The 11,740-nt window shown below is 41.5% G+C and overlaps 1 protein-coding gene across 1 annotated transcript; it reads left to right on the top strand.

Moving 5' to 3' along the window:
* The first annotated feature begins 1,331 nt into the window (after window positions 1-1,331).
* On the top strand, window positions 1,332-11,201 carry LYG1 (lysozyme g1). Its single transcript, XM_045828543.1, has 6 exons — window positions 1,332-1,337; window positions 5,641-5,707; window positions 7,675-7,779; window positions 8,926-9,119; window positions 10,619-10,751; window positions 10,944-11,201. Exons 2-6 carry the CDS (start codon window positions 5,665-5,667, stop codon window positions 11,060-11,062), a joined length of 594 nt encoding a protein of 197 aa, XP_045684499.1. The 5' UTR covers window positions 1,332-1,337; window positions 5,641-5,664; the 3' UTR covers window positions 11,063-11,201.
* The last annotated feature ends 539 nt before the right edge of the window (window positions 11,202-11,740 follow it).

The following is an 11,740-nucleotide window of genomic DNA, read 5'->3' as shown; positions in this document are numbered from 1 at the left end:
ATGAATGTTCCTGAGTTATATCCTTTTATAATAAACCATTAATCTAGTAAGTAAAATGTTTCCTTGAGTTCTGTGAGCTGCTCTAGCAAATTAATCAACCTCAAGTAGGGGGTCTTTGAAATCTCAGATTTATGGCCAGTTGGTCAGAAGCACAGGTGACACATCTGGTCTTGTGATTGTCATCTGAAGGAGGAAGCAATCTTGTAGGATTGAGCCCTCAACTTATTGGAGCTGATGCTATCTCCAGGTAGACAGTATCATAATTGAGTTAAACTGTAGGACACCCAGCTATCCTACAAGTTGCAGAAGTTCTTGGTGTGAACCACATTGGACCTGGTGTCAGAATTGTAGGAGGCATTCACTATTCACTTGGCTCTGGGGGCATGGCAGGGAATATTGTGAGCTGTTCTTATTTAGCACACTGAAGTCCAAGGACAGCAGCTGTCTTTTCAGTACTTTCCCCAGCTCCCCCACTGGATATACACCAGGTCTTTGGAATGAAAGTTGTCCATATGGGGTCTGGCTAACAACTGAACAAGCCACAGGGCCTGTCCCTAAGGGTGTTTCAGCCCAAGAGAATAGCCTGGGGAAGGCAGAGAGCAAGTGAAGGGGCAGTGTTTGGGGAAAATCCAGTTCAGTAGAGCTGGGAGCACAGGGAGTGGCGAAAATCCCTCTTAGTTATGACACTCATCCCTGGGAAATCTGAGGCAGAGTCCTTCCTGGAAACTTCATATAAACCCCCCTGAAGTATTTATTGAAGCACACATTTAAGAACAAGCTCTGGGTACTGGGTGTACATAAAATAGTCTCATCCAGCCTAAGGTGTGGCTCTAGTTGCCTAAAATGCAGACCAAGAACAAGAGTTTCTGACACTCCAGGTTCTCCTTTCCTTTCCTTTCCTTTCCTTTCCTTTCCTTTCCTTTCCTTTCCTTTCCTCTCCTCTCCTCTCCTTTCCTTTCCTTTCCTTTCCTTTCTTTTTTTCTTCCCTCTCCTTCTTCCTTCCTTCCTTTCTTTTCTTCCTGCCTAACCCATTCCCAGAAACTGTTGGTCCTGGAAGTATCAAAGTGAACCTACAATTAGGATCTGCCCTTGGAGGTGTGGTAAGAAACTAATTGGTTAATGTTTGCAAAATGCCAGAACATTCTTGAATAAAAGACCTTATATAAGTTCAAAGTATTTGTAATTATTATGATCATTACTATAATTTGTAAGACTTAGCAATAAATCTTTTCATAATAGGATGAAGTCAACACTTTTAAAAAGACAAAGCAGGACAGGGCTATATATAAGCATTGGTGGCCTGCCTGCCTCTGAGGACAAGAGCTAAGGGAAGACAGGTGAGTGTAAACAGATCTGTGAAATTGATGCTCAGGCTTATCTAGGGTGAACAATCCTGTCTATGGTGATTGATTGATAATTCCTGTGTCTTTGCTGTTCAGGAAACAAGAGAAGTAGAAATCAGATAAAACTAAAGGAACTGGCAAGGAAAACCCAAGTTATAAATGATTATGTACATATTAGAATAATTTTTTCTTGTTCATTAAAATATGTAGGCAAATTTTAATTTATTTTAATGTACATATATACTTTTGGATTTGTGAACATCTGTAAAACAAAGAACAGGAGAACAGAAACATGTGTACATTTAACAGAAGCTGTACAGGCCAAATGGATATCTTTTTTTGTTAATTCAAAGCCAAAGAACAGAGCTTGTTTGTATTTTGCCAGGTGGTAATCTCTTCTCCTTCCTTATGCTCATTGCTGCCAAGGTTACCTTAACCCCATGGACCTTAAGTGGTGGTTCAATAACAGAGTCCTGTTTTTTCTGGAAGCTGCGAAAGAACTAAGGCCAACATGTCTAACAGATTAAGCTTGATAGAGTAAAAGGATAGCTACACTTCAGCAGTCCTGGATGGAATAGAGAGGTCATGGTCTCTGTTATTTAATCTTTGTTCAGATGGGATATTCCTGGGAGAGTCCTCAGTACCAGGAGAGAAGTCCTCCTGTTGTTCTCAACTCTGGGAATTCCAAATGGCAAAGCAGGCCCAGGGGCCACCTAGATGGAAGGCTATCCCTTTTAGATCTTTCTGGACAAGGAAAGGATTTGCCTACAGAGTGTGAAGACACACGATGGATCCTCTGAGCTCTCCTGGGCTAATAATCACTGTCAACCATCCAATTCAGTAAATATATATTTTCACAGACCATGTGAAAATGCAACTTTGTAAAAAGTGAGTTTAAAAGGAGCTTATATTTTACTCTAAAAAGTTAAATTTTTCTCAAGGGTATGTGATCCTAGTAGCAGAAACATTTTATATTTGTGACTGTCATTGCTATTATTTTAATTTAAGGCCTGTTGGTATGTAGCCATCTGTGAGGTGATGAGCTGGGGTGTTGTGTTTGTGTGAGGAGGGAGGGGAAAGATGGGACAGGAAGAGGGTGTAGGACTAAGACATGATGGAAAGGCCTATCAGCCCACAAGCGAGCAAGCAACAAGACAAGGTAGTAACAAAATCAGGGTGACAAATACAACACAGAGCAAAAGGCCATGCCTAGTGGGGGTGTGTACAGCAGCTCTCAATTCTTCCAGGATCAAATGGGGGCCATAACAGGACACAGCCACCTTCATCTCCCAGCATCACAGGATTTTAATACAATACACATTCCAGGCTGCCTTGAGGACCCTAAGAACCAGAGTGGCTATGGATCAAGGTTTATGGCAAAGATCTGGGAGAGCATTCACAGAAAAAGAATGAGAGTCATTTGGTGAGGGAATTACAAAAAACAAAGACCTTTATTTCCACTTTTTCCAAAAACAATTATTTAAAGGAGAAAGAAATCGTCTATTATGTCTTACAAATCTAAGTGATGCTATAGAAATTGCAAAGTATGAGGTGGAGAGAGGTGAACTTGAATTGTGCTGGTGGGAGACGCAAGTTGTCAGTTTCCAGGGTGCCCAGCTATCCTACCGCTCTTCCAGTTTGTTGCCACTGGCATGCTGTTTGTCACTGTTTTGCTCTCCAGGAAGGGAGAGGATGGATGCCATCATGGACATTGTTCTGGGTGGGCATCATGAGCCCTGTGCTGTCTTAGCCAGACATCTTAATAAGAGTTGGGAGCCACGGGATTATTAATGGATTAGTCATAGGTAACTGATGGACTCTCCCTGGGCACACTCCAGCAATGCCCTGGCAACCTCTTCTACCACAGAATACTTCTAGGCACCTGTAGAGTGTTATGGAACTTGGCTTGTATCAACATGTAGTGTTTATGTCCCTTGTTGCTTCTTGCTCTTTCCTGTTATAACCAGAAAACATGACAGAAAGGAATTCTGTGTTTTTAAGTAATTATGTATTTACCTAGACTCTTTTCATTCAGTGCATGCTCCACAGATATTTATTTATGCTTGGAGAATGAGGTAGCTTTCATGTTCCATTCTTCCACTTGGGTTTCCAAGAGGAAGTTTTTTGTTCCCACAGAAAAGCAAAAAATGCCATGGGTTTAGCATCTGGATACAAGCAGTCCTTTTTTCCAGCAGGGTCCTCTCCATAAAGCCAGGGAGAAGTCTCTTAGAGATTAACTTTCTCTGGGCTTTTCCTTGCTTAAGTGGCTCCTTTTCTGTTCTCTTTCCTGGGACTGAGTGTCTTCTCTCATTCAGTGCTGGCACCTCTGTGGGTGCTGAATAAATGATTCCAGCTGGGTGGTTGAATCTTAGAGTCCCTACAGAACCAGCCAACATTTCAAGTTCCTGTATATTTTTGGCACTGAGACTCAGCATGACTATTTCTGTTCAATGGAGGGAAATCAGGTGGACCATCTCAATGTGCTGGGGAAGAAAAACAAAATGGCCACGTCTGAGGGCACGCGACCCCTCGGTATAAGAACATTTCACTCAAATGTCTTCCTTACCATCTCTTCTTCACTTTTTTTGTTTTTGTTTTTAATTTAAGATTTTTTCAATTATAGTTAACATTCAGTATATATTAGTTACATGTGTACCATACAGTGGTTAGACTTCTGAAGTGATCCCCCAATAAGTCTAGGACTCACCTCAAAAACTCTTTTTTGTCTTGAGATGTAATCTATTTCTGGGTGTTTGGAAAGAACCACCCATAAGAACAACCTTGAAAAAAAAGAGATGAGAAGAACATTATGAAAAGTGATGAATGCCATATTTAAATGCACACTCCTACCTATAATAATAGTTATAATTCAAAATGATAGGTAGCCAGGCTTAGCCAACTAAGGGAGGTGATGTGAACACCCTGCAGTAGGAGGAGCTGCTGGGAGGTGGAGGATTTGGGGGCATACGGCCTGTTCCTCCAGTATTCCCTGGGGTCAACTGCAAACTATGCTCAGTGGCATTTGTGCATTTGTTTGCTAGCTAGTGGGGGAACAAAGGCTGTTTGGACACATAGAAGATGATTATAGGAATGGTTGGGAAGAAAGAGAGTTCATGAGAGCAAGTGTGAGAGCAAGTGCTTGATGGTGACCAGTGTCAATTCTCCCCTAGAGTAAGCACCTTATGAGTTCAGTCCTGGACCCCTGCCATGATCCGCCTTCAAGGGATTTGACTTTGCTGGTGGAAGTAGCCTGCCTCTCCATACTCCCACCTTGGGCTCTGGTCCAAGATTTTTCCCACTTGGGAGTTCGACAGAAGGGGAATGGGGAACATGGCTCAAGGTTGCCAAGGGGGTCTAAGCTCTCAGGCTGGGGGCTTAGACCAGTGGGCAGTGTCTTCCAACTCCTTCCAACAACCAAAGCAAAGAATGTGTTCCAAAACACTTAGGAAAACATAACCTTTCCTCTAACCTGAAAAAAAAACCCAAATTAAGAGAAACATGGACACAGTTTTCTCCTTGTTGTATTATCTTTTGACAACAAAGAAACTATTGGGATAAAACTTGCTTTTCAGGATCTGGAGTCAGGTCAGTATGCTTCTCAGTGTTGAGAGCCAAAGTATCTTGGCTTCCTTTTTTAAAAATATTTTTTTAAAGATTTTTTATTTATTCACTTTTAGAGAGGGAAGGGAGGGAGACAGAGAGAGAGAGAGAGAGAGAAACATCAATGTGTGGTTGCTGGGGGTTATGGCCTGCAACCTAAGCATGTACCCTGGCTGGGAATCGAACCTGCGACACTTTGGTTCGCAGCCTGTGCTCAATCCACTGAGCTATGCCAGCCAGGGACCTTTGAAAAAAATTTTTAAAAATGTATTGATGAGAGAGAGAGAGAGAGAGGAACATCAATTTGTTGCTCCACTTATTTATGCATTCATTGGTTGACTCCTGTATGTGCCCTAACTGGGGAATCAAACCTGCAACCTTGGCATATCAGAGTAACAGCACTCTAACCAACCAAGCCACCTGGCCAGGGCAATCTTGGCTTCTTAAAACAATTAGAGTCCCTCTGGCTGAGCAGGAGTCTTGCCATTTTAAGCTAATTGAAAGGATAGATGGAGCACACATCCAGTTTTTGCTTTTTCATTATGATTCAAATCACTAATTTTCTTAGTTCAGACATAAGGAAACTTGTTCTCTCTCTCTTTTTAAAATACCTTTCCATAGAAACATTATATATTGTTGTGATGACAACTGATATTTTCACAACTTTGAGCTAATTTGTATTTTAAAATCACTTTAGGACTCGGAGAGTAGGATCATCGGTATGTCTGTGCTGTGGCTGCTTCTGGGCCTCCTTGCCCTTACTGGTGAGTGCATTTTATTTTTTCCAAATGACCTTGGAGTTGGGAAGGATAAGCAAAGAATTATAATGGCACTTCTCACATGTAAAAGTGCAGTGCAAAATGTTATTTTTTCCTAAGCTGTTTGCCAAATCCTGGAGTTAGTAACAGTGCTGATAAGCAGCCTCTTCTGGGTGTCCCACAGAAGGAGGGGCTTCTCCCCAATGCTGGGTGGGTTTAAAACAGAATTGCCTGATAACTGCTCATTGTTTCTCTATAAAAACTCTTTCATCAAAAGTATGTGTTGAATTTATTAATAGAGTGTATATTTCCATAGAAGAATGGAGGCAGCTTACATAATGAGACTAATGTAATTCAGTAGAAAACTAGCATGGAGGGGACCAAGGAAACGTGACTAAGCTAACCACTGAGGCTGACATCCTTGCAATGCTTGAATTTCAGATTTGATCCTGTTTCCTTGTAGCTGGAGCAAAAAAGGAAAAGTACATGTTTTTAGATAAATAAAGGGAGGAAGCATAGTTCCTCAAGAGAAACAAAAGTTTTTTTCCTGCCTCTAAATTCTAAAAGCTTCTCAGATAGGGGTCAGTCTTACATTCATTCATTTATTTGTTGACCCACTCAGTCAACAAGTATTTTTAAATTCTTGTAAGGAATGTTGTGAGTATAGGGAACTTTGAGGAACATGTAATGTAGTTTGGGAGTGAATAAAAAGCAGGGAGCAATGAATGATACAACCAGTTACTATTAAGGGTATTTGTCACCAATTATAAAAATAGAGTGTTCTATTTAAAAAGCTAAAAGGACACGTTGGCTCATTTAACTTTTAGTATATTCATAAAAGACCAAGTAATTTCATTTTCTTGTTTCTCTTAGATTACTCATCAGAAGTTTTTAAAGTAGAAGTACGTACTCCAAAATACTAGTATATTCAGATGTTAACCCCATGAAGTTCTTCATAAGAAAAGAGAACTTTAAAATACATTTAGTAAACATGCAGTACACATATGAAGATAAGCAATAGGCATATTTCCAAAGAGCTGTAAATCATTAAGATTTAATGATATAATCTACTTTTGTCAAAGAATAAAACAAATCAAAAAGAGTAATCTGTTGAGAAGTCCTTACAGGCTTATAATAGTGAGACTATGCTCTCAAGGGGCAATTTCTTGCCACCTATAGTATCTTGTTATTGGTGTGTATGCCCTCTTTCTGGTGTGAGTGATAAATACTTGGGAATGTCCTCTTTAGTGTTTTTTGTGGAATCCCAACAGTTTGTAAAACCTCTCTTTCCCCTCAGCACTGGAAATGACAGTGGTGGTTAAAGAGAAAATGAAGAGCAAAGAGAGAAAGGGGAGAAGTGGAAAGAGGGAGCCCCACTTGGAAACCTGGCCCTGTACCTCACCACATGCCCTCCCCTCTTTGCCATCCTAAACACCCACGCAGATATGCGCTGAGAGCAGGGGAAGCCAGCTCCAAATCAGTTTACCAGCAGTCCCTGTTCTTGGGGTCTGGCTGAGATCCCAGGGAGTCTCAGGCTTTATATGTGTTTCTCCAGAACAGATCTAAGTATCTTCTCAGACCAATGAATTAGAGTATTGGAGGGAGAAGTTCTGAGAGAACATAAAATGGAAGATGAGACATAGCCCACAGGGAACACACAATCTCTGATTTGACTCCAGCACTACATTCTACAGCTTTGGGCATCTCCAGAGCTTTGCAAGGAATAGAACTGCTCCAATAGTTCCTCATGTCTGCAAGATATGAGGTGAGAATTTAGTATCTAGGAAGTTCTATAATAAGTTCTTAGTCACTATACTATAAATTTCAAAAGTGTTTCCATTGCAGAGTGAAGTTCTTATTAATTATTGATTTCAGTATAGTTATGTTTATTCATGTCATTTCTTTCATGGGCAGAAGGATGATCAGAACTACTCTAGTTCATTGTCTCAGGTTGAAATTTTCTCAATTTGTAGACTCATCTGAAAGTGGCAGTTTGGGATGCTATGGAAACATCCGAACCCTCGATACTCCTGGGGCATCTTGTGGAATTGGAAGACGCCGAGGCCTGAACTACTGTGGTAGCTAGAATGTCATTGTCCACCTTACCCTCTTTCTCCTCTTCCTTTCTCTCAGGTGACTCTGTTAGGCATGGGTGGCTTCAACAGGATTTGTCCCTGCTCTTGATACCCTACACCTGTGTCTCTCAGTCATTTTTCCATAGGTTTTGATTTTCAACATACCACTTTGGTTTCCACTGTTTCCCACAGTCCCACACTATGAAGTGGTGAAAAGAGCACTGGACGTGGAGTCCAAAGATCTTGTTGAGTGCTGGTTCTGCTTCTTCAAGTCACTTAGCTTCCCTGAACTCTGCTGAGATGGGGATAATAGAACTTACTTTACAGTGTTGTTACAAACTCTGGTCAGTAATGTGAATGACAGTGCTTTTGAAACCATAAATGTGCTTAGAAGGTTGAGTGGGTTAGCCAGGTACGTTAGGATTGGTTTTCACTTTGCTCAGCATTCTTTGTATTTCATAAAGGTTTAAGCACACATGATGTCTAGGTGTCACTATAGGGTGGAAAGGTGGGCAAGAAGAGTGAGCACATCTGTCAAAGAAGCTCTCCAAGGGATTTGGGAAGGGTTTGGGAGAATTTCTTCATATCAGGTATTTGTTGTAGCTGCTGGATGTGCATTTTACTGGGTAAATATTTGGGTGCTTAGGATGGGGCCAGTGGGGACTGTGCCCATGCAATTTTCCTGGGAGGATGTGAGCTCCTTGGCTCAGGGGCACTGGTAGCCACAAAGGGCATGTGTCAGGGGAAGCCAACCCAAGCTCCAAGGAATAGAATCACAATCTCAGTTCTAGGAATGGTCACAAGAAATTTCAGACCCAAGCATGGGCTTCTCAGTCCTCAACTGCTGCCCAGAACCTTGGGTTATATTTCCTCTCTCCTTATTTTTTTTAAGATTATTTATTTATTTATTTATTTATTTACAGAGAAGGAAGGGAGGGAGATAGAGAGAAATGTCAATGTGCGGTTCCTGGGGGTTATAGCTTGCAACCCAGGCATGTACCTGGCTGGGAATCGAACCTGCAACACTTTGGTTTGCAGCCTGCGCTCAATCCACTGAGCTATGCCAGCCAGGGCTTCCTCTCTCCTTTTGAGCTCCCATTTCAGCGCAAGTCACACCAAGCCACATCTTTCCTTCTGTGTTTGCTTTAGGAGTTCGTGCTTCTGAAAGGCTGGCTGAAATAGATATGCCATACCTACTGAGATTTCAACCCATCATACATACTGTTGGCCAAAAGTACTGTGTGGATCCTGCAGTGATCGCTGGTGTCGTGTCCAGGGAGTCTCCTGCTGGCAACATTCTTGTCAATGCGGGCAATGTGGGAGATGGAGTCAGGGTGGTACAGGTAACCCTTCATGTGGCCAGTGGGCTGTGTGTGTGGCACAACTCCAAAGGACACCATCACATTTGTTGTGTGGACAGAACCCCTGGGGCATAGACCCCTAGTAGAGTAAATGGGCTCCCTGGAGTGGTGAGAGTCAAGCTCTGCCTATGAGAGATGAGTAGCTCTGTTTCTGCTTCATTTTGAGGCACAATTCTTTTTCAGAGTAAATTATGCTGTTTCCAGGATATCATCATTGTCACCCTGTTGTGGATTTCCAAACAGGTCATGCAGGAGAAATATCACAGACTGAAACTTTGCTCTGTTATTTTGTAACCACATGACCTTGGATAAATTTGATCTCCCTGGGCCTCAGTCTCCTCACCTATAAAATGCCATCCTCAGAACTATTATGAAGATTCAATAAAATAATGTGAAAAAGTACTTGGCATCTGGTAGATTCACAACAAATGTCATATTTTATATTCCCTGTCTTTTTTTCTACAGCATTCTTAGTTCTGAAGGTCAAGTTCTATTTCACAGGAATTCTGCCCGGTTTCACCTGGGACTTCCAGGGAACTGGTCATTAATTAGCCCACTGTCAAATTTACTCTGTGCTAGGAGAATGAGTGGTGGCAGGGGAAAACCTGAGGCCACAATTCTCTATTACATTTCACATTGTTGTAGTTGTTGATAAATCTGTAAGTATTGCAGTCCTTTGTCAAGCTTTTAGGAAAGTGTATCCCTCAATGACTTTTAAATTGACTTCCCATTAGTTCTTTGTATGACACTTTACAATTTAAAAGTACTTTTAAACATTTTATCCTATTTTGATTTGGGAACCCATAATAATGTGGTCAACTGAGATAGATGAGGAAGTGAATTTATGAGGAGATTGACATTACTGAAAAGTCATGTGACAGCTAGAAAATGCAGAATGGGACCAAGGACAACTTTGGTGATTTAGTGCAAGCACAATTACTGCCACCCTATTCTGCCTCCTTTGTAAAATCTTGTTCTTGGGAAAAGGATGGATTTCCTTTGAAGATGAAGAAAGAATTTTCCAGAGTCAGATATTCCTTTTAAATACGGTGAAAGACATATGGAATAGTAACCAACAGTATAGAAGAAAAGTGAGTGGTACCCTTAGACATCCTGATTATCTAGAAGGATAATTACAAGTACAGAGAGAAAAAAAAACCCATTCAGGCCTATTTTGGAGGGGTTTTGATTGCAGTGATGAAGGAGGGCATCAGAATGGGACCTATACTACCTCTCAACCTTGGCTTTCAACCCTGCCTCTCACCATTGCATTTGAGGAAGCTGTGAAATGTCTGCCCCTTCCTTCCTTTGCCTAAACTTTTTAGCTTTACTATTTGTCCCCAGAAAGACTGAATGTGGCATTGGTTTCACCAAAGGAGGAGGAGAGAAGGACAAGGGAAATGAGAAAACACTGATAGTATGAAGCCACATCACCCTCTCACCTGGTTTACTGGGATTTTCCTCTGCTTCCCTCCTTTTAGGACACGGGCCATTATGTTCCCACACCCTGGATCAGCGAGTCCCAGCTTTCCCAGATGACTAATGTCCTGACTGTTAGAATCAAAGAAATCCAGAAGAGATTCCCAACCTGGACCCCTGACCAGTGCCTGAGAGGTAGGTGTAAACCCAAGGTCGGTGGCTTTACTGCATGGAATAATGGGGACAAATGTAATACATTGTGCCAGATTCCCCAAAACCTTAGTTGCTTATGATAAGCATGAGGAAAGAGAATCTAAGTTAACAGCTGAGCATCCTGAAGCAATGAGGGGCTGTGGAGTCAGCATTAACCTGTCTCACAAATTCCAGGTGGACTCTGTGCCTATGTCGGAGGTCCTGGCTACATCAGAAGCAGCCAGGACTTGAGCTGTGACTTCTGCAATGATGTCCTTGCACGAGCCAAATATTTCAAGAGACACGGCTTCTAACATTTTAGATCAACTCCAACGTCATTCTCATACATGAGGCCTCTTCTGTTCCACAGATAAAACTGGCCTGTGGGGCTTCTAACAGAATCTGAGTTTGACCTGAACGCTGTCAAAATAACATGGAACCCATAAAAGAAGAATTATTCTCTGCATTTTGTGGTCTGATGTATGTGTGTATAAGTTAAGAGTTGCATCTCTTTAAAGATATTTACATGGAGATAGGCTGTAATGTGAATTTCTGTGAAATGCATCTTACACCTCATTGATTAGCATTGCCAAATTTAGCAAATAAAACCACAGAAAGCATTTACATTTGAATTCCAGATAAATAATGAACAATTTTTTAGTGTAAGTCCCATGCAACATTTGGAAAACATTTGGGCATTTTACCTGGGAACAGTATCACTGATTTCTCTGATTTTTAAAAAAGGTTTCAAATTTAATTGAAAAACTTGATGAGAAAAAGAGCATGATGGTGGCCAGCTCCATCTGCTGGGCTGATTCGTTTCAGGAGAGGCTCTTATTAACTTTGCAACATTATTTTAACCCTAAGTCAGTCTCTCTGTCATCTAAGCTTACCTCCTTTCCTTTTCTGGACCACAGAGCCTGCTATATCCAACCTCTCCTAACTCAGCTAAACTATTCCCTTGTTTGAGGCACTCACCAAAAGAGCCAGGC

Source organism: Phyllostomus hastatus, unplaced genomic scaffold (genome assembly GCF_019186645.2).
Source record: "Phyllostomus hastatus isolate PE091 unplaced genomic scaffold, TTU_PhHast_1.1 phas_scaffold_78, whole genome shotgun sequence".
NCBI classification, from domain to species: domain Eukaryota; kingdom Metazoa; phylum Chordata; class Mammalia; order Chiroptera; family Phyllostomidae; genus Phyllostomus; species Phyllostomus hastatus.
This window is presented reverse-complemented; position numbering and strand designations above follow the sequence as displayed.

Coding starts and splice junctions, on each gene's coding strand:
- LYG1 (XM_045828543.1), top strand. CDS start 5,665: ATGTCTGTGCTGTGGCTGCTTCTGGGCCTCCTTGCCCTTACTG. Junction 5,708..7,674: donor GGGCCTCCTTGCCCTTACTG/GTGAGTGCATTT, acceptor CTCAATTTGTAG/ACTCATCTGAAAGTGGCAGT. Junction 7,780..8,925: donor CCGAGGCCTGAACTACTGTG/GTAGCTAGAATG, acceptor TGTTTGCTTTAG/GAGTTCGTGCTTCTGAAAGG.